At 38.6% G+C, this 27,654-nt stretch overlaps 1 protein-coding gene across 2 annotated transcripts in view; it reads left to right on the top strand.

Moving 5' to 3' along the window:
- ANK3 (ankyrin 3) overlaps nt 1–27,346 on the top strand; it is a 713,837-nt gene extending 686,491 nt beyond the window's left edge. For both annotated transcript variants that reach the window (XM_026454835.2, XM_023185582.3), the window contains exons 43-44: nt 12,678–12,765; nt 25,918–27,346. In XM_026454835.2, coding sequence (XP_026310620.1) covers nt 12,678–12,746 — 69 coding nt within the window. In that variant the 3' untranslated portion in view covers nt 12,747–12,765; nt 25,918–27,346. The remainder of the gene's footprint in view (nt 1–12,677; nt 12,766–25,917) is intronic.
- Nucleotides 27,347–27,654: the final 308 nt, after the last annotated feature.

Here is a 27,654-nt window from a genome sequence, read left to right as displayed (position 1 = left end):
TTAAAGAGATGAAATTCTAAGCCTAAAATGAGGTGAGTTGACAGCAGTTAGAAATTTAAAATTAGAAGTATAATTTTTATAATTTACATCAGTTGATGATGATTGTCTTAACATGTGTTTCTAATCACTTTAAATCCTTACTGTGATAGATTTGCTTGTTCTTTGTACTTTTGTGGTACCATCTAATAGATTTTTTTTCTTTGAGGTTTACTCTATTTTTAGACATTAAAAGTATTTTAAACTGAAATTATGACTCATACATGGATATAAGAAAATAAAAACCAGCTCTGTTTCCAACATTTTTTACTGGTTTTTACTCTCCCATTTTTTTTTTGTTTTGTTTTTCTTTTTTTTTTGAGACGGAGTCTCGCTCTGTCGCCCAGGCTGGAGTGCAGTGGCCGGATCTCAGCTCACTGCAAGCTCCGCCTCCCGGGTTTACGCCATTCTCCTGCCTCAGCCTCCCAAGTAGCTGGGACTACAAGCGCCCGCCACCTCGCCCGGCTAGTTTTTTGTATTTTTTTAGTAGAGACGGGGTTTCACCATGTTAGCCAGGATGGTCTCGATCTCCTGACCTCGTGATCCGCCCGCCTCGGCCTCCCAAAGTGCTGGGATTACAGGCTTGAGCCACCGCGCCCGGCCTTACTCTCCCATTTTTTATGTCTTTTCATCAACTCTGCAATAGACAGAGATTAATAGTAGCACTTGCAGTTTTCGCTGAGACATATCTAGTTCACTGAAGACCCACTTTAGTGTTTTGGGAGGAAAAAACAAGTCTTTTCTAAAATAATGAGTTTAAGATTGATTTGAGGTTTAGGAAGGCTTTTAGCAAACTCTCAATCGCTCAGGAGCTGATTCTCAGCTTATCAGTAATCATATCCTTTGCTTTTCTCTTCTGCAGACAATGTTTGACTATTTTCAGGCTTGTTAGAAGGGAGAGTAACAGGAAGCATGGTTCCAGATCATCTATTTTTTCCCTGTTAGTTGCTTTGATATAAGATTTGGGGTGGTAATCAGTTGCTTAAATGATATCCTAAAATAATCTCCAGCTCATTTAATAACTGCCTTCACCAAATTTTTATTATTATTTTTTTTTTTTTAGTTTTAAGCTCTTTTAAGTCTTTTTCAGGCCTTTCTTTAACTCCGTCCTGACAAGTGTGGTTTTGAATATTGATTTCCGTCTTTGACTTGACTCTTAGTATATTTAAGTGGTGTGAGTTTTGGATAAGTTTCCTTTTAAAATGATCCCACAAAATACAGAGAGAAGCAATAACATAGCGGTATTTTTCCTGTGAATATTTATTCTGCAAAAGCCTGTTAAAGTTCTAAAGGCAAATTACTATACAAATACATATAAACACTGCTGTGTGTGTACATGTGCATACGTATGGGCCACTGGAAAATCCTATTGGCCATTGCCATAAAGACGGTTGAAAATTAAGTTTTAAACCCTGAGTGGAAACTCAGCCGAGTTTGACAGTAATGGAAAATAATTTACCGTTAGAAAACATTTTCAAGATTTCTTGTAAATGAGTTTGTACCTCTGGTATTGGTTTCAAGTCCTTTCTAATGCATAAAGACTTCATGACCTAAAAATTCCATAATGGAATTAAAGCTTTTAGGAGACATGAACCTGACCTCACAAAAAATCCAAAGATGTTTCGTATGTGTCGTTTGTGGCTATACCATAGTATAATAGCAACCAACTAGGTCATCTGATGTATGATCTCAGAAAACAGACCCTTTTTTATCCCCTAAAAAATCAGGTCAAAAGTCCGGGTGCGGCTCTTACACGGATGACTGCCTGCTGTTATAAGGTAAAATTCTGCTATTTTCCACCTGTTTCCATGCAGCGACCCATGGCAAAGGAGTACTGAGAAAATTCCATTTGGTTTCCTTGTTTTCCCCTTCACCAATTCCTAGATAATTCACTAAAAGGAATCCCGAGTCTGAGATTCTTCTTCCATTTTCACTTTAAGGTTAGCAGAGATTCCAGGGAAAAAGTGGAAACTGAAACAATGACCAAATGGCCACTTTTTCTTTATGTAAGGGGGTGGCCTCACATGATTTTTTATAGAATTATGCTATAACATAGATGTTGTTCTACTTTTGAATTCACCCAAGTGAAAACCTTTCCTCAAGGTTCCATGTACAGATAATTCACATTCAGTTTTCCCTTTTGCCTCATCCAACCCATTAATCCCAGAATACTGACTAACAATTCTTTTCCTTCATCAACACAGATTCCTTTTACCTCTTTCTGCCTTCTTGAGCCTTTGCAAAGCTTCCTTCCACAATACTTAGATCATTCTAAGTCTCCTAAATTTACTGTCCTTTACTGAAAACTTTAAAATAATAATAGCAAACTTAGTTCAAGTTCTTACTCCTTGTAAGCATAGTGGCTACAATTTCCTTTTAAAACAGTATTGTTCAGTGGGGTGGTTTGTTGAGGTGAATTGCTATAAAGTCAAGGCTGATATTACTGTTTAACATTTTAAAATACTTGTCAAGTTGTCGTTTACTGTTGATGAAAAAAATGGCCTAGTTTAATATCTGTTCAACTAACATTTCATAAAGCATTTTATCTAACACCTGTACCTCCTATAGCAATTTTATTTTACTTCCACTTTTTTTAAACAAATACTGGAATTCATTTTTCCAGTAGATGTTAATTAAGTTCTGTCTCTGGGACTATTAGATTTGAGGTAATGAATTAACTTCAAAGATAAAGTACGAGAATTATTTTCATAGTTCCACCATTAAAATTTAGAAATATAACCACTCAGTAAATACTCTTCCCCATGGCATCTAAGTGAAAGCTAAAGATATTTTCTCCTTCAAATTATGAACTATTTTCCCCTTGGTAGTTTTTCCAGATTCCTACCTTTCTTGCCTAAAAATTAATATTTTGTGCAGTAACTATATTCTTGTCTGTGAAGTATTCTATTGTATATTCTAATTTTTTTTTTTTTTTTTTTTTTTTTTTTTTTTTGGGAGACGGAGTCTCGCTCTGTCGCCCAGGCTGGAGTGCAGTGGCCAGATCTCAGCTCACTGCAAGCTCTGCCTCCCGGGTTTACGCCATTCTCCTGCCTCAGTCGCCCAAGTAGCTGGGACTACAGGCGTCCACCACCTCGCCCGGCTAGTTTTTGTATTTTTTAGTAGAGATGGGGTTTCACTGTGTTAGCCAGGATGGTCTCGATCTCCTGACCTCGTGATCCGCCCGTCTCGGCCTCCCAAAGTGCTGGGATTACAGGCTTGAGCCACCGCGCCCGGCCTACATTCTAATTTCAAATCAGTTCTTTAAAAAAAGATTTCAAGCTTTTACACATTTATTCCTTTGAATAAATTCTTTCTCAGCACCTGTTATGTGCTAGGTACTAATTATGCTGATATTAATCTCTTAATATATGTGCTAAGATATGCTAATAAAAATTCTTTACTTTTTGTTGTTGTTGAGACAGAATCTTGCCCTATTGACCAGGGTGGACTGTAGTGATGCGATTTCAGCTCACTGCAACCTCCACCTCCCATGTTCAAGCAATTCTCCTGCCTCAGCCTCCTGAGGAGCTGGGCTTACAGGCGCGCACCACCACACCCAGATAGTTTTTGTGTTTTATTAGAGACAGGGTTTCACCATGTTGACTAGGCTGGTCTCGAACTCCTGATCTCAAGTGATTGACCTGCCCTAGCCTCCCAAAGTGCTGGGATTACAGGTGTGAGCCACCACGCCCAGCTAGATTATTTACTTTTCAATAAAGTTCAAAATAGCTTTTGATAAGGTTGTCAAATTTGACCAAAATTTCCTAAAACTCCAAATTATGCCTCTTTCTGTAGATCAAATGAAATGTGGCCCAAATTACAAAGGTATATACATTCATGGCAGATGAATATAGATTTTAAACTAGTTTTAAAAGAAATATGAATGATTAATTGTAGTTTCTGATGCCAAAAAGGCTCCATAATTATTTTTTAATAACTTATAACTACCTTGATCTTTACCTGTACACATACACACACACATGCACAGAGTAATTTCACTTAGAATCCTGGCCGAAATTTTTCTTCCACTTAAATGTTTTTAAAGACTCTCACAAATATACATCATGATTTTCTTTAGTTGGCAAAAAAAAAAAAAAAAAAAATCAAGTAAATGTAATTCTTTCTTGATTTCCCTTCTCAGAATGTCTTTTATGTTAAGTGTGATGGTAAAATTATACTAAAAATGCATTTATCAGGACTTGAAAGACAGTGACAGTGATTCAAGCTCAGAGGAAGAACGGAGAGTCACTACCCGAGTTATTCGCCGGCGTTTGATTATAAAGGTATCCTGTAGCGGGATCATTATGTGGCATTGCTGTACTATTAGAAATGCCTTCCTTGTGGTTTTGGAATTTCAGCATGCTTGATAATGAAATGGCTTTGTGTAAATTTTTTGCACCCTTGAAAGCTTGTAAAAACAACCACCAAAAAGAAAAAAAAAAAGCCATGGTGCATGGTATTCTGTATAGGCCTATTTGATATGTGGTGGTTGTAGTTTTATTTGAGAATTCTTGGCATTTATATCCTGCTTTCCTTGAAGAAGTGTTATGTGAATGAGCAAAGATTCTGTCTTGGTGACACAGTAGTTCATATCAAATGAAATGTTCAATTGAAACCTTTGAAACTGTAATAAGGTATGAGGCAAGATAAAGAAGAAAGAATGAAAGAATTAAAAGGCTTCCTTCTCAGTCTCAAATTCCTACTGCCTTAAGAATTAAATTAAAACCAGTTCTTCATAAGCAATCAGCGACTGAGAAGTTGAGGTTATAACCTGGCACGGATATATGTGACAAAATGCAAGTCAAGTAAAACGAAAAAATCTGAAATAGGTGTTTAACTTTACTAACACACAAGAAAAAAAATCAAGCTGTATTTTTAAGAATAGGAGTCAATTTAAAAAAATGGAAAATAGAATTCCTCCCTATTATGGCACAATTGAAAACACTATTAATAAATATTCTTTGTTTCCTTCACAAAGGTCTGTTGAAGCACTTACCTTTTGCATAGTAAGATTCCACAGAATGCTTCTTGCAGTCTGCCACTTGTCTTCATTACTTCGTCATTGGATCTTTCTTAGGGTTAGAATAATTGAGTTCAGAGAACTAGAAAGCCATTTTCAATGCACAGCCTTTTGAATATGATCCAAATAACTTGAGGCTTCTTGGTTACTGCCCTAGAGAGGAAGAGGAAGAGAATATCTATTGAAAACCATTTATCAAACATATCCAATCCCAAAGTGTCAAGAGACCCAACAGAAAGCAGAGAAGTTGGCACAGGTGTCCAAAATTTCTTAATCCTGCTGCTTTTCACTTTTCATGAAGAAACTCCACCAAATCTGTCCTAATACAGTTTTTCTAAGACTCTGGAAACATTAGGGAAGAAAATAAATCCTTGTCTAAATTTTGAATTATCCCGCAAATCAGTTGTAAGCTCAATAGGGTTCCTTTAAAAACCATGAATCACTTCTTTGAAAATTCCATATATATAAGCAAGCCAAATTACTTATTGCTGTCTAGCACATTTGCAAGTATTTAATCTGCTATCGATAAAATCCTCATAATCAGTCACCTCACACTTGTTCTCTGGGATGGGATGGGGGAATGCTTGATTCAGTTTTTCTGAGTTTTTGCTATTCTCATAATCAGTATCTTCAAGAAATGATATTTTAAAGTGAAACATCTAGAAAAAGTACATAGTGCTTTGAACGTGTCTTTTATGCTTAACATATCACATACTAATGTTACATCTAAATCTACCACATTCCTTTATAATAGCTGCCCATGATAGAAGTTAACTTTCTTCTATCCAGAACAAAAGAAAACAAATATAGCCATGCAAAAAAAGTGGAAGGCAGGGGATAAAGGAGTTTTTCTCTGAGAAGACAAACACAAAAACCTCTCCAATCAATAAGGGCTGTTTCCTTTGGTCTCCCAGAATTCTAGACATGCACCAGCCAGTTAGCTATTAAGTAATTTTCTTAGAGTAAGTTATCTGTGTTTTTCAGCTTAAAATATAAAATATTAATATCTTTATTAAGAACTTAGGTTTAAAAGACAAAAATCCACTATAATGTTGTAGGTTTCATAAAACAGGGTAGTCTGTATTCTCCCCAAATACTTTTTTTTCTTTGAGACAGAGTCTCTCTCTGTGGCCAGGCTGGAACGCAGTGGCGTAATTTCGGCTCATTGCAACCTCCACCTCCTGGGTTCAAGCAATTCTCCTGCCCCAGCCTCCAAAGTAGCTGAGACTACAGGCATGCGCCACCACCCCTGGCTAATGTTTGTATTTTTAAGAGAGACGGGGTTTCACCATGTTGGCCAGGAGGGTCTCTATCTCTTGACCTCGTGATCCGTCTGCCTCGGCCTCCCAAAATGCTGGGATTACAGGTGTGAGCCACTGCACCCAGCCCCATTACTTCTTGAAGTTAATGTAATTTTAGAGAGATTGAGTGGAGTCATCAGAGAATAGTTTTATAACTGAGGAAGGCATTGTATAAACAATAGGATCATTCACAAACAAGCTTTGACAGATATCTTTCATATGAGATGGGAAAAACAAAGGCTAAAGGATAGTTATAATCATCATTGGAAGCTATAGGTATAACAAAAACACTTTATTTTTCTGTTCAAATTTTTGGGGCAATTGCAAAGAGTCACACTTCTGTTCCTCTTCGCTTTATTCCATATGTTGCTATCTTTCTAATGGAAAAGAGCTCAGGGACTATAATAGTATATGGTAAATGTGACATGGGAATCATCTCTTGTCAAAAACAAAATGGGAATGTAGTACCTAAATGGGTCATTGAGACTAAAACTACTCTCTTTCCAAGATCTCAGAACTGAAGATTGGAGATAAATGTATTTACTCAAAATCACACAGCAGACAGCAGCAGCTCTGGGATTAGAACCTAATCCCTAGCCCTCTAGTGAAGTGCGTTTTCCATAATACTATACAATTGGACCTCCATATCGGGGCATTCCACGTGCACAAACTCAACCAACCTCGGATCTAAAATTTTCAGAAAATAAAACAATAAACAATAGAAGTAAGAAGCAATGTAGTATAACAATTATTCACTTAGCATTTATATTATATTAGGTATTATAAGTTATCTAGAGGTGATTTAAAGTATATGGGAGACTGTGTGTTGTTTATATGCAAATACTACACCATTTTATATCTGGGACTTGAGCATCGGCAGATTTTTCTATCCGCAGAGGTCCTGGAACCAATCCCTGTGAATAGTAAGGAATAAATGTATTTCTCTTCCAGAACAAATGAAAAAGGAATCCTTTTTGCTAGACTAAATCAGGTATTTGACCATTCAGACCTTTTCAGCGGCACAGAAGAGGGCAGCATTGGGCTGTCATTCCTGGGAACCATTTGCTGGGGCTGGAATGTTGGGAATTTGACCTGCCTCATGGATGCTGGCCAAACCTGGACTGAACCAGCATAGTTAACACTGTTTGCCATAGTAAGGCCCCTAGCACTTAGTATCCCAGTTCTGAAAACTATTCTGGCGTTGTTCCATCTCTCCCAGAGCTAGCTCTGGCTGGGAAGTATCTCCCAGAGGAAGCAGTATGTATGCTAAGGATTGGATTGCTGAAAGTCTGGGCAAATCTGTCTCCTTAGAATTCCATTTGTGTAATAAATGAAGTGACAGTGATTTTTCTGTTTTCTGATCTTTCAAAGTGGATCCATTCTTTTTCTATGAAGTTTTAACGTTTTACATTTAATGTTTTCAAACTCCTATAGAACGAGTCAAGTTAACAAAATCTCCCATTTGTCATGGGACTTAAATGAATGTGCTGATAAAATTTTGATCTCTATACAATTTGATAATATCACAGTGGTTTCAAATGCTTAGAAGCAATTTAAGTTACCAACCAGTCCTGAGTTTACCTTATTTGCTTAGCAAATCCAGTGACTGCAAAGGTAAAAAACTTTAAACCAACACACAACCAAACTATTGTGAAGTTTCATAAAATTCAAAGAACTAAATTTTTACTATATAGTACAACTATTTTTATTTCAGTTTTTCAACATTTTTACTGGTTTTCTAAATAAGAGCTTACATATATGTTTCTCCTAAATCAGGCAGTTCAAACGTATGGTAAGTTCTATTCATTCATTCCATTTCCCAGAGGTAGCCACTGTTCACAAGCTTCAGATTGTTTTTACACAGATATACAAATATGTGTGTAAAATATATAGGTTTCTTAGATAGAAAAATGGATTATACTATTGATATTGCTTAGTACTTGCTTTTTGTAAAATATATCACATCAATCCTATTTTTGGACAATTGAAGTTTTAATGTATACATCAAAGCAGATTGGTATATTTCATATTGTCACTCTTCCATTTTATTCAAAAATTCAAAGAGAAATAGAGGTTATAAAATGTAGTGCTTCTAGCAGGAGTCCAGAGGGAAGTACAGTTAATTTTCATTAAGGCCATCACCAGAGCTGAAAATTTAACACCACACGTGCTATAACTTTCCTTTATAATGGTCAGGGGGAAGGGAAGGGAGGTTGCCAGAAATGATGTTGTCAACAAGACCACGGAGACGATTTTGTTTACTTAAAAGTACTAAGTGTTTTCAAGAGCTTTAAAAACTCATTGAGATTACTTTCTCCCATGGAAGAGAGGCCTCAGAGCTCTCTCCTAGGTAACACTTGGTCTTTAATATAGTTGACAGAATTAAAGATGGGTAAATTTTTTAAAAACGTATGTTATGACTCCCTACTGTCTTTCCTATCTATTTAATCAACTCCTATCTAATCTATTCCCCTATTCATTTGGGCTTATTATTTATAAGTAGAGTTTTGCTTTTTGTAAGGCTGTTAATCTAAATCAATACGCTTGTATGTATTCACTATGCTTATACATACGCTTACTTCATAGTTCCTTTCAGAGATTGTCCAGACAATTTGAAAATTAACTGGCATCTTTTCCCACAAAAAGATTCATTCATTACTTGCCCAATAGGATACCATTTTAGTGATTTTCCTGGGTTCTTTAACTGTCTATCACTCAAAGAGGTGGACATTTCCAAAAGTTAGCTCAAAAATATTTGTCATTCATGTTTAAGCTATAAGGAAAACTTTCATTATTTTTTGTTGGCCTTTTTTTGCTGTCTTTATGACTTTACTTTTAAAATAAAATTTTGGGTTTTTTCCAAACATTCGAAACCACCAACCATAGAAAATACAAATAACACTCCTATTAAAAATGTGTTGCAAATTTTAGTGCATTTACATGAGACCTCCACATTTTCCCAGTTTTTCTCCCCTCTCTTCACTGCGCTGATTCAAACTTGTCATAAGCAAGATTGGGGATGCACTAAACAAGATCAAGAAATACCTTGTTTTATTTTCATTCCACCTATATCACAGTGAGGAAAAATAAGTTAAATGTCCCACCCATTGTCATGAACTATGCACCCACAAACTATAAGAACACAAAGTCACTTTGTAATAAGAAAAAAAAAAATGAGAACAAAACTTTGTTAGCAAAACAATAGTGTTCTAGTCTTTCTTCTGCTATTTTGAACCAGAACTGCCTTTCTACTGATCGTGACATATGGCGATCATAGAATGTTCTCACCATTGGCTGGCACTGATGAAATTATCAGAGCCACTATCTTTTCCATTCCAGTAACACAAAGAGTTAGAATCTCACTTTTCCAGGAAGGCAGCTGTTTTTGTGATTGGCCATTTTCCCTAAAACAAAACAAAGCCACATCTGTACACTGCCAAGTATCATTATCCATTTCACCTTTTCAGTAAGAAGTTTGACTGACAGATCAATAGGTCCCTGGAATACTAATCCATCCTTAAGATCTTTATCCTTGTTCTCGCAGACTGTAAGTGGCACATATCTTAAGTTAAACACAAATGAAGGTAATGTATTGCAGATATGGTTCTACTTTTGCTGAGTAGTTTGTCTTATTATACAATCATAGAGCTAGTGGAGAGATATTGTGGAGCCATCTAAATCCACCAAGCTGTCTATGAACAGGAAAATAGGCACCCACCCTGGAGAGTTAAGAATGTATTCTATTTTTAAAACTCAGAGTGAGACCTCTCAGAGTTTCCCCCCCAAAATTAGATAACAAACCAGAAAGCCAGATTCTAACTCTGTGTTACTGGAATGTAAAAGATAGTGGCTCTGATAATTTTGTCAATGCCAGCCAATGGTGAGCACATTCTATGATGCCATATGTTATAGCCAGTAGAGAGGCAATTCTGACTTAAAATGACAGAATAAAGACTAAAACGCTATTGTTTTGTTCTATTTTTTTTATTACAAAACAACTTTATGTTCTTATAGATTGTGGGTGCATAGATCAGAAGGTATCATCTTAAATTCCCTTGGTATTGATTTTATCTATTTTTTTACCTATAGCAATGAAGATACTTCAGTGTATAAACTATGTACTGTATCAGACACAGTTATTCTCACTTATTTTAAGAGCTATGAAAGATTCAGTCTTTAAAACAAGATTCTCTCTGTACCCTCAACTTTTTTATAATCTTTCAAAAAATGTATTATCTTTAATGAATGAATTTTTAAATAAACCAGAGTGATAAATATCATGCCCAAACTAAGGTGCTATCTTAGTTCAAGTTAGATAAAATTCAATCCACAAAAATCTCTAGAGATTTGGTGGAACTAATGAAGAAAACAACAGTGCTCAAAGTGAGACAATCTAATCAGAGCTCTAATCCTTGGCTAAAATTTGTTTCAGCATATGAAGCCTTTTGGTTTACAGTGTGTAACTGCATCCTATAATTATGTATTTTCAAATTCTTCCTTCTGGAGTCTGTTGCTAACCATCACTCTTACATATCCTTGAGGTTTAATGTTTGAATGTTGTTGACTGCTAAATAACTGTCAGTGAAGTCAGCCTTTTTCCCTTGCACTGGAGTAGCAAGTAGAATTTACAACTTCTTTCTCTAAAATTCCAGAGCATGTGTGTGGTGTTTGGATTAGTGTGATTTCTCCATCTAGTATGTTGCTAATCTTTATGCCACATCCTTTAGGGAGAGGAAGCAAAAAACATTCCTGGTGAATCTGTCACAGAAGAACAATTTACTGATGAAGAAGGCAACCTCATCACCAGAAAAGTAATCATCATTGAGATTTCATGCTTCTCTTGGAATTTAGATTTTCTGCATTAAAAACTCTGCTACTTTTGTGCTGTAGTGTCCCCTCCTGAAACAGAAAAATCTCTACTTTTCACCATTACTTCCTACAGATCACTCGGAAAGTATTAAGACGAATTGTTATCCCACAAGAGAGAAAACATGATGATGTGGTAATGGAGAGGGATTGCCAAAGAGAATGTAGAGGACAAAAGCTTTGTGCGCTCCCTAGAAATTGCTGCTAACAGGCTGGCATCTGCAGTGTGGCAGCTTGAAGTGTTTGCTGCTTTTGACATCTTATGCATTTGATCAGAGTCAAAGAAAAATACTTTTCTTCCTAACATTCTTTGTTGCATACTTTTTTTTTTTTTTTTTTTTTACTGTCTTCAGAATTTTCACAGAGATAAGGTCATTTATAGGGGACAGAATGTGCCAGTTTGAGGGAGAAAGAAGATAAAACCTTTCACCACCAAACCTCAGAGCAGTGCCTCAGCCCCACCCAGGGCTTGGCCTTCAGCTGAGTGTCTGTTGGGACATGGGTGGAGAGCACTCCAAAAGCACAGGCTTTAAAAGTTAGAATGGCAAAAGCCTCAGTTCAAGATCTGCACATCAGATCCACACATTTTCTCTTTCCAACACGTTCTGTGGGAAATCTGAATTCCTCCGTCTTAATCTGAGGAGGGGGTTCCCCTCTTTGGGTTTATAACAGCCCATTTCCAATGTGCCAGTTAAAGAATCCCTCCAATCAACCCCTTTCTCTCAGAGAAAACATCTCTGGTTATTTTTCACTTGTTTCTCGGATCTCTACCCTTTTCAATTTAAAAATAGAAACTTCAATAGACTATGTTTACATTAGAAAAAGTAAACTGAAAATTTATCAGAAGTACAAATCAGAAAATTGAAAAGGCTTCATTTGTTTGTTGTTAAAAATAGGGTAAAAACTGAGTATTTGTGCCACAGCCTTGCTCTCGGGAAGCGGTATTCCCGAGAACACAGTGAAGAGAGAGGATTTGTTTATAGAAAATAGATGCTTCCTTGGTCTGACAGTAAGAGGAAGTCATTGGCAATTCCACTGAAAAATAGTCCCTCGTATCAACAGCATTTCCATGGATTAGTACTTAACTAAGAAGTTTGAGTCTCATTGCAACAGATTGCTTACAATTCTGCTGCCTTGTGAGCTGTGGTGATGATTTCTTTTAGCCTGCTATAGGAAATGGACAGGCTGCTCATTATTTTGATTTATCACTAACCTACTGAATTATTGTCAAGTACAATTATGTTGTATTCATTTTGACAGTGCTCTCTAGCTTGCCTTGATGATGCTAAACTGTGTGGTTAAGCTAAAGATTGTATGTATTTTTGGACATGAAGTGACAAAGTGCTTTAAACTGTTTCACTTGTCCTAATCCAGCCTCCAAGGATCAGAATGGGACTGCTTTATAACTAAAACTCTTTTACTATGAAATCTTAATATGTACATTCCTTTTAAAGCAGGGAGAAGGTTTTAAGGTGAAAACGAAGAAAGAAATCCGGCACGTGGAAAAGAAGAGCCACTCCTAACAGCGAACGGTCAGTCAAGGTGAGGTGTGTTCATATCAACAACAGTAGGACTTGGCCGGGCGCGGTGGCTCAAGCCTGTAATCCCAGCACTTTGGGAGGCCGAGACGGGTGGATCACGAGGTCAGGAGATCGAGACCATCCTGGCTAATACGGTGAAACCCCGTCTCTACTAAAAAATACAAAAATCTAGCCGGGTGACGTGGCGGGCGCCTGTAGTCCCAGCTACTCGGGAGGCTGAGGCAGGAGAATGGCGTAAACCCGGGAGGCGGAGCTTGCAGTGAGCTGAGATCCAGCCACTGTACTCTAGCCTGGGCAACAGAGCGAGACTCCGTCTCGGGAAAAAAAAAAAAAAAAAAACAGTAGGACTTAAATTCCTGTGAAACTTACAAATTTCACTAAATAAGTGATTCAGGTTTTTCCCCTTCCTTTCCTTTTCACTGAATTCCAGCTTTGAAAATCAAATACAAAGTTGTTCAAGTTCTGTTTATGTTTGCATATATGTACACAATGAAACTTGACTTCGGTTTCACAGTCCATTAACTTTCTCTTCATAAATTAGGCAGCAATTTTATTGTAAATTATGTTTTCAGGAGCAAATATAAATAGTGATAAGAGTAAAGGCTCACTATGAAATACAATAGCCTTATACAGTCTAACAGGAAGACTATTTGGCAACAAATAATTCTTACAGTTACACTCTGAGAGTTTTATTGATCCAGCCTTTCACCATTTTAGCAGAACAGCATCTGAGGATATCATTTTGGTTGAAATAAAGTGAGTTTCCAAGTCTAAATTAAATGACATATCTATCTGGTGTTTTATGTAAACAAAAGGACAAAATAGGAGGTTAATGGCACTATTGTTTATTTTTTAAGTTAAATGTTTAGTAAGTGAGCTTTGTTTACATTTGCCTGGACTTTTCTTTATAGATCACATTATTTTCCTTTTACATTGTCCTATTTATTTCTACTTAGCTACAATTTGAAAGGCCATTTGGGGTGAAAAAGAAAGTCCTCTATAGTTTGTAAGGTAAAGCAAAATCATTTCTTTAGTTCACCTTAGACCCACAGGTTAAAGTAGTAAGAAAGTAGTAAGAAAGAGCAAACAGATTCTAGTTTTCATTTTCATGCATCTGCTGTTCCCTACTTGCCAGAATCCTGGTATGCAGAGTGCTGAGGGAAGTAGCTGGGAAGTAACCTAGTTTCACTGCCTGTAATTTTATATGTGAGCTAACTAAGGTCCAGATAAGTTCTCAATTCTCCCTCCCCGCCCCCCAGCCTTATCATTTGTTTATTCAGTATAACGCTTACTTCATTTCTTTGAGACTTTCTCACATGACCGTTTAATGGCAGTGAGAAAACCACTAAGAACTGCAGAGCATTCTGGAAAGAATGTTTACTACACATCCTCTTCCCAGTGTTTTATGTGTGCTCTTCAGGCAATCCTCACAGCCAGCCCTCTTGGATAAGGCCTTCATCATCCCCGTTTGATAGATGAGGAAACAGGCCCAAAGTGGTTACATAAATTGCCCAAAGCTCATAAAAGTAAAAAGTGGCAGAACTAGGATACAAACCCAAACAAGCTGCCTCCAGTGTCCACTTGTTTGCCAGAGACTTAACCTGGGTCAGAGGTGACGGGGAAGGTTTCCTTGAGAATAATGTTTGAGCTGAATTTTCAAGAATGAGTAGGAGTCAGTCATCTCTGTAAGGCTTCTGGGCTGTACCCAAAAGGCAGTGGGAAAGCACGAAGGGATTTTAGGCAAGAGTGAGGTAGGATCCAGTTTATGTTCTGCATCACTCGCTCTAAATGCCGGCTAATTAATGAATTGGAAGGGGCACTGGTAGATGAACGGAAAACCTGTTGAGAGACTATTGCAGAAGCTAGCTTGGCAGTGAGGATGGCTAAATCAAAAAATATCAACACAACTTGGTTTTTATTGGATAAGAAGGATCCAAGATGAGAAAATGAAGGACGACATCAACGTAGCGGTATCTAGAATGAACCTGCTCCTATGCATGCCCTACTGCTGAACCTGGTGAAAGACCACTCTATAGCAGATCCACAAAATACTAAGCATGAGTTTATTATCTTGAATTCATCTATTCATGCAATTTTAAGTGAAAAATGAAACGAAAGTAGAAAAAAATTCAGTCAACTGTAGTATGCCCCTAAAGTTTAGCAGCTTGTTCAATCATATTCTCAGGCTCCAAGTGGAAAAGACCCAAAAAGGTTACCTACACTAGCTGAGCCATTTTCTGCAATGACATATTCCTAGTATCTGTGAATAAATGACACAAAAAATAGGACAGTGCTATGCTTCCAGGGTCCTTTAGACTGTGTTCATTTAAAAGCAGCTTGCTCACTAAATATAAAGGAGGTTTTAAATTTTTAAATAATCATTCTGTAAATAAGTTGTCAGACTCACTTGCTGCACCACTCAAAGGAGAGAGAACGTTGGGTAGATTCATATGAATGTGAAAATAACTTCAGCTAAAGCAAACAATGTGTCAGACTGAAAGAACAGTGACTTGACAAGCCTAATTTTACTTTCCAGGTAGTGTTTACCTTCCATAAGTGAACTTAGGGAATGAGTCCAAGAATACTGCCTGGAATTCCAGGAGGCTGAATATATGTGCTCCAGAAAAATCGACTTGCAACTATAGCGAGAGGTTTTATAGTCATGCTGGCTGCCTCTTTAAAAAAAAAAAAAAAAAAGACAAAATAACTAAGCAAGTAGAATGCTGCCAAATATGACTGTGTCTTAGATGGTAACATCAAAATTTGTAACCAGTTGAATTTTGAGCTATCTGAACTCTGTACCTGCTTTTCTTTAATATTGAGTCATAACCATCCTATTTTTAAAGAGAAAAGCCAATTACTTCCAAGATTTGTACATAGTATATAGTGATTTATAGTTTACAAAGTACATTTACATTTTTATCTTATTTAATCCTTACAGCAAGTCAGGCCATTTTGCTTGTGACCGTTTACAGATGAGGATATTAAGGCTCGGACAGGTCGGCCGGGCGCGGTGGCTCAAGCCTGTAATCCCAGCACTTTGGGAGGCCGAGACGGGCGGATCACGAGGTCAGGAGATCGAGACCATCCTGGCTAACACGGTGAAACCCCGTCTCCACTAAAAAATACAAAAAACTAGCCGGGCGAGGTGGCGGGCGCCTGTAGTCCCAGCTACTCCGGAGGCTGAGGCAGGAGAATGGCGTAAACCCGGGAGGCGGAGCTTGCAGTGAGCTGAGATCCGGCCACTGCACTCCAGCCTGGGCCACAGAGCGAGACTCCGTCTCAAAAAAAAAAAAAAAAAAAAAAAAGGCTCGGACAGGTCAAATGTTTCTGCCTTCACACAGTTTATGACTGGTAGAGCTAAGACTTGAAGTCAAGATTATTAACGTTCCTTCTATTACATTAAGCTATCTCTCTAAAAGTATTTACAAAGAATAATAATAGTCATCTTCTGTGAAATGATTGCTATATGTCAGGCACTAGGTAAATAATTATATATTACCTTAGGAAATCCCCAAAACAATGCTATAAGGTAAATACAACTATCCCCCAACCCCTTTTTTTTAAAAAAAAATGGGGAAACTGAGGTTTAGAAAACTTAAATGATTTACTCAAGGTACTACAGCTAGGGAGCAAAAGAATAAAATTGGAACTTATCTAGAACATAGATCTTAACTACTACTTATATTAATAAATAGTATTTGATCATTAGAGACCCAAAAGCAAATTCTGAATCAAATGCAGGTACAAGAGCAACCCATCGTAAATTTCTTCTTACTCTACACAGTGAAAGGACTCATTTTTTTTATTCTTTTTTCTTAACAAAGCAAGACTTCATTTCTAAATCTCTAGAGTTTTTACTTCAAATACCAAAAACGGGGGCTGATTAGAGAGGTCATAGCAACGGAAGATCCCCAGATAAAAGGTCATTTAAGCCATGACAAAGACTTCCATGACACATACTGTGTTCTAAACCTCTTCTAGGAAAATGCTCAAGTTCTCACAGCCATGTGTAAGCCAAGAGTGGCAAGAGTGCTGACGCTCGTCAAGGCAGCCCTTTATCTGAGGCCAAAAAGTTAACAATATTTGGCCATCTGCCTGGCTTAAAGTGGAAGGACTAGATTTACAATAGTGAATAAATGCTCCATGGTCCCTGTCTTTCTGGATCTCCCAGTCATAAATGGGAAAAAGAAATGGTACAAATGTTTAAACACTGAAAATACAAAGTCCAGGATCCAATGAAAGAATGTGAGAATGTACTTAGACTTGGGGGATAGGGAAGAGCTCTCTAAAATCGTGACATTTAAGACCTCATGGGTGGCACCAATTATGAAAATAATGGAGAAGAAGAGGACCCCAAGCAAAGAGTACAACATGTGTAAGGACCCTGAGGTGGGAAATAGGCCTAACATATTTGAAGAAATGAAAGATCAGTGCATGATCTTTCATTTCTTCAAATATGTAAGATTGGTGTGTGATCTTTCATTTCTTCAAATATGTTAGGTGAGCTGGTGGTACGTAAGATAGGCACAAGAAAACATTAAAAAAAAAAAAAAAAAAAAGGCCACACCATCATTCAGAGCCCTGTAGGCCAGAGGAAAGGATTTAGATTTCATTCTAAAGGGAATTTAAGTTCCTTTTAGATGCTGGATGTTAGACTTTTGTCAGATGCATAGTTAGCAAATATTTTCTTCCATTATGTAGGTTGTCTCTTTATTCTGTTGATAGTTTCTTTTGCTGTGCAGAAGCTCCTTAATTAGGTCCAATTTGTCAATTTTTGCTTTTTACAAGCAAAAAACAACCCACTCCATTAAAAAGTAAGCAAAGAACATGAACAGATGCTTTTTGTTTTTTTCTTGTATTTTTGAGACAGTCTCACCTGTTGCCCAGGCTGGAGTGCAGTAGCACAATCTCGGCTCACTGCAACCTCTGCCTCCCGGGTTCAAGCGATTCTCGTGCCTCAGCCTTCTGAGTAACTGGGATTACAGGCAGATGCTACTATGCCAAGCTAATTTTTATATTTTTCATAGAGACGGGGTTTCACCATGTTGGCCAGGGTGGTCTCAAACTCCTGAACTCAAGTGATCCACTCACCTTGGCCTCCCAAACTGCTGGAATTACAGGTGTGAGCCACGGTGCCCAGCCATGCACAGACACTTTTCAAAAGAAGACATGCATGCAGCCAACAAGCATATGAATAAAAGGTTAACATCACTGATCATTAGAGAATTGCACATTAAAACCACAATGAGATACCATGTCACACTAGTCAGAATGGCTATTATTAAAAACTCAAAAAATAACAGGTGCTGGCAAGGTTGTAGAGAAAAGGAAACATTTTTACACTGTTGGTGGGAGTGTAAATTAGTTCAACCATTGTGGAAAGCGGTGTGGCAATTCCTCAAAGAGCTAAAAACAGAACTACCATTTGATCCAGCAATCCCATTACTGGGTGTATATACCCAAAGGAATATAAACTGTTCTATCGCAAAGACACATGCACACATATGTTCACTGCAGCACTATTCACAATAGCAAAGACATGGAATCAACCTAAATGCCCATCAGTGGTAGACTGGATAAAGAAAATGTGGTACACACACATACACCACGGAATACTATGCAGCTATAAAAAAAACAGTGCGAGATCATGTCCTTTGCAGGAACATGGATAGAGCTAGAGACCATTATCCTTAGCAAACTAACCAAAATTGCTAACCTGGTTAGCCAACTAACCAGGAACAGAAAACCAAATACTGTATGTTCTCATTTAGTGGAAGTTAAATGAGAACACATGGACACAAAAAGGGAAACAACAGACACTGGGGTCTACTAGACGGGGAGAGGGGAGAGGAGAGGAAAAATCAGCTATTGGGTACTAGGCTTAGTACCTGGGTTACAAAATAATCTGTAACAAACCTGCACATGTACCCTTGAATTTAAAATAATTTTGTGTGTGTGTGTATGTGCATAAAACAATTCGAAGCCTCTGAAGGATTTTAAGCAAGGACCTAACTTGGTCTTTTTTCCCTCTTTAAAAAAAAAAAAAAAAAAAATTAAGAGCACGGACTACGTAGAGAATGGATAGGGGGACAAGAATGAAATGAAGGTAACCAATTAGGAAATTACTGCTTCAGTTCAACTAAGCTATAATGGCAGCTTTGGCTGGGAAGACTGACAGCACTTGATAGATTAGTGTGGTGGGCAAAGTGGAGAAGAACCATTGAGTCAAAAATGACTCCTAGATTTCTGGTTAAGCAACTAGATGATAGAGAAAGAAGCAGAAGTGGAAGAGGAATGAGTTTTAAGAAGAGTGGCAGGCATTCAGGCTTGGACTTGAGTTTGAAATGCTATGAGACATCCAAGTATTTATGTTACATACACAAGTCCGAAGCTCTGAGGAAAAGTTGGGGCTGTGCATAGCAAAATGTGGGAATCATCACAAAAGACCTGGGTATTGAACACCAGTGAATGGATGTGATTACCTAGGGAGAAAGCTGAAGTAAGCCAAGAAGGGGCTCAAAAGTTGAGTCCTCAAAAGCAACATTTCAGAGTTAAAAAAAATTTCCTCAGCCGGATGCAGTGGCTCACACCTGTAATCCCAGCACTTTAGGAGGCTGAGGCAGGTGGATCACGAGGTCAGGAGATCGAGACTATCCTGGCTAACACAGTGAAACCCCATCTCTACTAAAAATACAAAAAAAATAGCCGGGCGTGATAGCGGGTGCCTGTAGTCCCAGCTACTAGGGAGGCTGAGGCAGGAGAATGGTGTGAACCTGGGAGGTGGAGCTTGCAGTAAGCTGAGATCGCACCATTGCACTCCAGCCTGGGTGACAGAGTGAGACTCCATCTCAAACTAAACTAAACTAAAATAAAATAAATAAAATTGCCTCTGACCTCTCTCTTCCTGCAGAACTCCAACCATGACCCTCCTTAGTAAGCACTCAATAAGTGTCACCTATTACTAGTATTAAGAGAACCAAGAATAGAACCTTGAAGAGCTTTGGATTACATAAGCTGGTGGACTAAGAAGCAGCAGCCAGTGATGCTAGAATATAGTATTGGGAGAAGTGAGAACAGCAGTGTGTGAAATCCTCTGCAGGTGATGGTGGTTTACACTTCAGAAAAGTTTCTATTATTCCACATCACCTGTTTCTCATAGTAGCCCTAGGAAATTAGTAAAACAGGTATTCTTGTTCCTCTTTACCAAGGAATTAACAGTGACAAAGAGACAGCAAAATCTCTAAGGCTGAGTGCAGTTAATGACAGGTCTGGATTTCCTGAGTCTGATTCTCAGAAGTCAGAGCTATGGACTGAATTGCTTCACTACAAATTCAGGGCCCTGTCCTCCCGAATATTTTACCAGAATTCATATAGAGTAAATACGTTTTTGTATTATATATTTTTTATTTTTCTTACCCTTAAAAAATTCCTATTAACAAAAGCCTTGGCTTCAAGATAAGAGCTAGAGGCTTGATTTCCATTTCTGGCTCCACTATATATTAACTGTGTAACCTTGAGTTTGCTATTTAAGAGAACTTTATGGCTCTCTTTTTGGCCGGATGCAGTGTAGTCCCAGCACTTTGGGAGGCCGAGGCAGGTGGATCACCTGAGGTCAGAAGTTAGAGACCAGCCTGGCCAACATGGTGAAACCCCGCCCATTTCTACTAAAAAGACAAAAATTAGCCAGGCATGGTAGCACGTGCCTGTGGTAGCACGTGCCTGTGGTCCCAGCTACTCAGGAGGCTGAGGCAGAATTGCTTGAACCCAGGAGGCAGAGGTTGCATCGAGCCAAGATCGTACCACTGTACTCCAGCCTGGGCGACAGAGCAAAACTTCATCTCAAAAAAACTAAATTAATTAAAAAATAAATAAATAAAAGCTTTGTGGCTCCATTGTCTTATCTATAAAATGGAAAAAAGTAATAGTACCTCACGGTTATTAGGATTAAATTAGCTAACCCACTTTAGAACAGTTTACAATAAATACCTTTACCTAATAAAAATGTTTTTCTCTCACTGCTAAAACATGAACAGTTTTCCAGTATTTTTTTCTAGCCCTTTGACTTAAGATACTTTTTAATCACAAGTGAACAGAAAAGAACAAACAAAAAAGCCCTATTTCTTGGTATTAGTGAAAAAACAAAGCTACCTGAATTGGGAATTACATTAAAACTGCACTGTAGTTTATTTTGAGTTACATAAAGTAATTAAAATTAATTTTTAGAAAAAAGTCTTAGTCCATGATTTCTGTAACTACAGAGAAGGAAAAAGAGAAAAGAAGGGAAAGGGAGAGGTGGATAGGGAGAGAAACAGAGAACTAGAGTAAAGACCTCTCTGTGCTCAGTGGCCTCAGGCTTTCCTTAAGCCATGACACAGCTAAGTCTTAAAGATGAGTAAGAGTTGAACTACAAAGGTGGATTTCTTTAGGGAGAGTGAAGTCTGAACTTTCAAGAAGGTAGCATTTGAAACAAATTTGAAGGGTAGAAGAGGAGTTAGCCACAGATGATGATCAGAGAAGCAAGTATAGGTGGATACAAAATCATGAGCAAAGACAATGAAGTGGGAAAACAATTTGTAGTTGATACCTGGCATGTAATCTAGATCCTCAAAGTGGAGTCTGTGGACCACAGTATCAGCATGACTAGCATGCCTGAAAGTCTGTTAGAAATACAGAATTTCAGGCTGGGCATGATGACATGCCTGTAATCCTAACACTTTGGGAGGTCGAGGCGGGCAGATCACCTGAGGTCAGGAGTTCAAGACCACCCTGGCCAACATGGTGAAGTCCCATCTCTACTAAAAATACAAAAAATGAGCCAGGCATGGTGGTGGGCACCTTTAATCCCAGCTACTCAGGTGGCTGAAGCAGGAGAATCGCTTGAACCCGGGAGGCGGAGGTTGCAGTGAGCCAAGAACATGCCATTGCACTCCAGCCTGAGCAACAGAGCAAGACTCCATCTCAAAAATAAATAAATAAAAACAGAATTTCAGACACACTGACCTACTGAATCAGAATCTGCACTCAAAGACTCCTACGTAATGCAGATTAAACTTTGAGAAGCACTGCTCCAGTACATTTGACTGGCTCTCAAATTATCTAGAGTTTTAAAAAATTTTTGATGCTGGGCCCCATCCCGAAAAATTCTATATAAACTGGTATGGGATGTGGCCTGGATATTGTTGTTTTAATTTTCCCAGGTGATTCTAATGTGCAGCCAAGTTTGAGAACCACTGGAGATTGCAAAACAATCTGTCCTCAGCGGAGGACAGTAGGAATTAAGCCTAAAAAGATTCATTGGGCTGGACCAGAGAGCTTCAAATGCCAAATCCAAGATAGGAGACTCTTTTTAAAGCTAGGCATTAGGGTCTAAAATCTACAGGTATGTCCATTCGCCTATAAAAGACAAATCAGTTCTGTACCAGAGCATGCTCCTGACTTGAATATATGCAGTACATATTTAACTGTAAAGTATCAACTGCCACAAAAATCCAATGAATTGCTGTTTCCAAGTTTGTTTGTTTGTCTGTTTGAGACTGAGTCTCGCTGTGTCATTCCAGGCTGGAGTGCGATGGCACGAGCTCGGCTAACTGCAACCTCCGCCTCCTGGGTTCAAGCAATTCTCCTGCCTCAGCCTCCTGAGTAGTTGGGATTATAGGTGCCCACCACCACGCCCGGCCAATTTTTTGTATTTTTAGTAGAGACTGGGTTTCATTATGTTGTCCAGGCTGGTCTTGAACTCCTGATCTCAGGTGATCTGCCCCCGCCCCGGCCTTGGCCTCCTAAGGTGCTGGGATTACAGACATGAGCCACCGTGCCTGGCCCTGTTTTTGTATATTTTAAAATGTTTCTTAAAAATACAGTGAAATGGCTAAAAGGAATGATTGGTTTTCTGATTTAGTTTCTCCCACCTTTAGGTTTGAAAAGCATACAAAACCTAAAGAAAGACAGATACCTAAGTGTAACTGCATCTATCTCATATCCATTATCTAAACCAGAAAAGGGAGATGATTCAAAATTCTATTTCTGAAATGTCATCTTGATGGCTTCTGCCCTCACACCTTCCCATCAGATGGCGCTGTCATCACAGTTTATACCAAGTGTCAATATTTTTATAGCAAGTACACAGTCACTTAGCCAAGGTTCTCATGCTTTTTATCCAACATGATACCTGGTATAGTCTTTTGTCCAGTGAATGACCTTCCTGTACCCAGTGTGGTTGGGACCAACATGCTCTGATTGCATAACTAAGAAAAGAAAAATTTGTAAGAGGAACTAACTCCCACTTTTAAAAAATCACCCAAATCATCCTTACTGGAATATAAGTAGGCATAATTCATAGCATTTTTTTTTAATGATAGAAACATATCCAGTATATCCAGAAAGATAATATTTGCTTGGATTGAGGTGAGAAGAGAAAGGCCTTGCTACTTATTACGAAATTAACCTGGGAAATTGGATTGGTTTTTAGGAGACATGGAGAAAAGTAGTGATGATCACACATCTACATAAATTTATTAAAAATTATCAAGCCAGGCCAGGCGCAGTGGCTCATGTCTATAATCCCAACACTTTGGGAGGCCGAGGCAGGTGGATCACTTGAGGTCAGGAGTACAAGACCAGGCTGGCCAACATGGTGAAAACCCGTCTCTACTAAAAATACAAAAAATTATCAGGGCGTGGTGGCGTGTGCCTGTAGTCCCAGCTACTTGGGAGGCTGAGACAGGAGAATCGCTTGAACCCGGGAGGCGGAGTTGCAATTAGCTGTGATCATGCCATTCCATTCCAGCCTGGGTGTGTATTTATAATAGCTGAAGTATGGTATATACATTATGTATTAAGCTTCAAAAAGTCAGGGGGAGGGGTTTAGAGAAAGCAGGGAGTGAGACTGTAGTAACATTATCATAGGACCATCTAAGAAGCCTGGTGCCTAAAAGATTAGGATTAAATGATAAAAGCAGGTGAGGAAACCCTGATCATCATCTTCTGATTTGCCCACCCTCTGCAAGATGATCTACCCAAGTGAATCAGTTTTCTTCTTTGGAACCTCACAGAGTCACAGGGGAGGGGTGTTGAAATCACATAGGAGGAATTGATACTTTCATGTTCTTGGCTCCAAGCATTAGTGACCTGGGGCATGGAGGTCAGTAGCACTTTTAATACTAAAAAGGAAGCCAAGGCCTGTAGTGGGGCAGAGAGAGGAAGTGCTGTACCCAACATATTTCCATAAACCAGGGTGTCCTAGGTGACCCATCTAAAGAGGAAGATACTTGTCTGAGGTAAGTAAATATCTTCAAGGTCACTGGAAACACGCCTGGGCCCCAAGAGAAGTCGAATTCTAAAGGTTGTCCTAGATCTGCAAATATAGTCTGTTGTTTATATGTGAGTGAGCAGGATTATTCTTAAAATTGTTCTTGCCTTACTCAGGATTTTTATAGGAGCTGTATCTTGTTCTGAGGCAGGCATGCAAGTTTGTCAGCTTTTCACACTGAACAAGGAGGAGAGACAATATATGGGAAGAACTTCATTTTATGGAAAAGGCAAATTCATACCACAATAGTGCACAAAAGTATGAAAACCTCTGACAAAGAATGATTTATTTTGACACAGTAAGACTGGTTATAAAACACAGATGCTTTATGCAGGAATCCTCCAGCAAGACAAGACATTCTCAGTGGAGCCTCCACTGAAAAGCTCAAATAAAATTAATTTGTCCTATTATGACTGACAGGGACAGGAAAAGCTAAAGTTCTTTGCAGTGGTAGAAGTTTTTCTTTAATTTTAATTTGGTTATGGAAAAGAAATTTCACTGTAATGAAGTAATGACACTTTTCCTCCTTTTGAAAAATTAGTTGAATTTTTGGAGAAGTGAGAGATTTACAAAGCATTCAGAAATAGCTGAGATGCTTTATCCTGACTCCATATCCTTGGCCCTTTCTGCTCATGGAAGTCCCAGACTCCTTACATTTTGATGTTTAGGGAAGTCTCAGAGATTACCTCTCTCAGCCACCTCATTTCACAGATAAGACTAAGGTCCAAAGGGCTACAAATGGCTTCCCCAAGCAGTTGAATAACCTGAGCTTCAGACAGAACTAGAAGAGGGTCTTCCCAACACAGTCTCTAAAACTGTCACTGAACCAAACTGGGTATTTGCCCGTGCACAGTGGAAAGTCAAACACCAAACACCAAAGCACCAGGTTTTTGCAGGAGAAAGGTGTATTGCCACTTGACTGACAAGGAGACAGGAGGAACCACTCAAATCTGTCTCTCTAAGCTGGGGGCTGGGTCATGTTTTAGAAGTGTAGGGTAATGAGGCATGATCTGACTGGATCCTGCAATGGGGTGACACCAAGGCTCTATCTGATTGGATCCTGCCATGAGGCATAAGCTTCTTAATTAGCTCCTCGGTCTGAAAACTTAGGTTCCTCCTATGGTTGCATATTTAGTTCATCTGGGCATGCTCAGATTATGTGATCTTCAACCTAGGGGGGTCCATGGAAACTCAAAAACAACTCACAACTTTGTTACATAAAAGTTGAGGGCCAGGCACGGTGGCTCACGCCTCTAATCCCAGTACTTTGGGAGGCTGAGGTGGGCAGATCACGAGGTCAGGAGATTGAGACCATCCTGGCTAACACGGTGAAATCCCATCTCTACTAAAAATAAAAAAATTAGCAGGGCATGGTGGCAGGCGCCTGCAGTCCCAGCTACTCAGGAGGCTGCGGCAGGAGAATGGTGTGAACCCAGGAGGCGGAGCTTGCAGTGAGCCAATTTCAGGCCACTGCACTCCAGCCTGGGTGACAGAGCAAGACTTGGTCTCAAAAAAAAAAAAGTTGAACCACGTGGTCTGGTACAATTACAAAACACAAATACAATAATAAGCAAAGCTCCTGGAGGTCACAGGGTCACCTAGAAAAGGTCACTGCCTTCTAAGAGCTTTCCAGTACACCCTCTAAGGCATCAAGCAGGTAGCAGCATCATGTTAAACCACCCCATAGGGAATGGAGGGCCTCTGTTCTCTAAGACTTTTCTGTTGAATGGCAAGTAAGGCTTACACACTGGTTCTCTTAAAAAAAAAAAAAAGAAGAAGAAGAAGAAGAAGAAAAGAGAAAAAAAGAAAGCTAAACTCACTATCCACTGTCTCTTTCCACAGGATCATAAGTTTTTACTGCCAGTATTGAGAAATTCATGGAAGAAATGTCAGCAGGAAGTAAAAATTCACCGAGAAGTGTGTGTGTTCGCTGCTTCCACACATTAATGGCATGATTTTTTTTATGCAAAAAGAAAAGAAAAGAAAACCACCCACATTTTAATTTAGCATGAGCCAATTTACAGAGCATGGAAATCACTTTCATTTCCGGACTGGCGCGTGTGCAATTAGCAATGCAGTGTATATACAAGAAGCCATGCTGTTAACAGTTTATCTCAAGTAATTTGGTGTCATTTACAAAAGGAAGAAATTCCTGCCATCGGAAGGGACAGAAGGAGATGGAATGATCAAATCACAGAGAAACACTAAAATTACTAAATCTACAACAGCTCGCCTTATTTTTCTTGGACCCAAACTGTCAGGGTATAAACACTATTTGTTTCTTTTTTAAAACATCGATAGTTTTGCTGTAAATAATAACACTGTATAAATTCTAACAGAAAAATAGAATAAAATGTTGATAAGGCACTGCCTCTTAGAACACAAACAGAATATTGCAAATGCATTTAACAAATAGGGGTCTCAAGTGACTTCACCCTAGAAGAGGAGGGAGGGATTCTGGGTGGGGGGGGACTCTTCACTGATTCTTGTATATTAGCAATTATAATGTTTGTATATGCAAAACTGCTAGCTTGATTTTAAAAAGAAAAACAACTCTTTAAAATCTGCTGCAAATTTAAATAATTCCCAAAATGAGGAATTCTGTAGTTCTGTGAAAAATTTTTTCTTCAGAGTACTAATATTTTGATGCATGTGTATCACCTTATTTTGATTAAATCTTTTCCAATTTTGCAAACACTACAATATACTGCAACACAAAAGATTTTATCTGTAAACACAAAGCCCTTCATCTAATATTTGTTGCTATTGCCAATTTTTCAATGAAATGACCTAAAAACAAACAAACAAAAAAATAACCTATACGGTAGTTGCTTTAGGGGGTGGGGGGATGCTAACTGTTAGTGCTTAAAAGGGGGTAAATGCTTGCCGCTTTAGAGGTGGATGGTGCTCATAAGAGGCCCCAGTCGGGGGTATTTAAAACGGACTGAACAGAAATTCTTAGCTAGTAGAATGGCAGCACGCTGTAAAATTATTACTGTATTGTGTACTGGCTATAAGATGTAGACACCTTTCAGTAAGCCAATCATTTGTAACCATTCTAGCAGTGTCATATTAGGTTAATAAGGCTGCTGTGTTTTCAAGGGCATTTTTATTTGGGTTTTGGTGAAATTCTTTAATTTGTTGATTATATTCACATAAAATCAGCATTCATTGACACATAGCTCTAATGACATATGTATGAAAAACCATACACTGGATGACCTAGTCGATTATTTAAGCATAAAATAAATTGTGTTAAACTCTTCACCTATCCGTGCTCTACAGTCTCCTTGTGTTTTCTGGCAAAAGATAGTTGTCTAATCCCTTGTCATATGAGTCCTGGTCAACCCACCCCATTGGTCCTCTTTGTGCCTCTGTGGTCACTGATGAGATGACAGTCTCTAACATTCATATGTGCCCTGCAAGCTCCCAGCTTATAAATTCTGTGCATTTCTTGGGGGAGCCAAGAATTAAAGACTAATTGACAGGTAAATTTTGCCCACATCTGTTCAGGCCATCTCAAAAAGTGGAGAATTGGAGATACTATAGCCAGCATGTCAAAAACTTGACTGGCACTTC

The sequence above is a fragment of the Piliocolobus tephrosceles genome, chromosome 9, assembly GCF_002776525.5.
Source record: "Piliocolobus tephrosceles isolate RC106 chromosome 9, ASM277652v3, whole genome shotgun sequence".
Classification (NCBI taxonomy): Eukaryota; Metazoa; Chordata; class Mammalia; order Primates; family Cercopithecidae; genus Piliocolobus; species Piliocolobus tephrosceles.
Note: the sequence above shows the minus strand (reverse complement) of the source record. Positions and strands in the feature narration are given on the sequence as shown.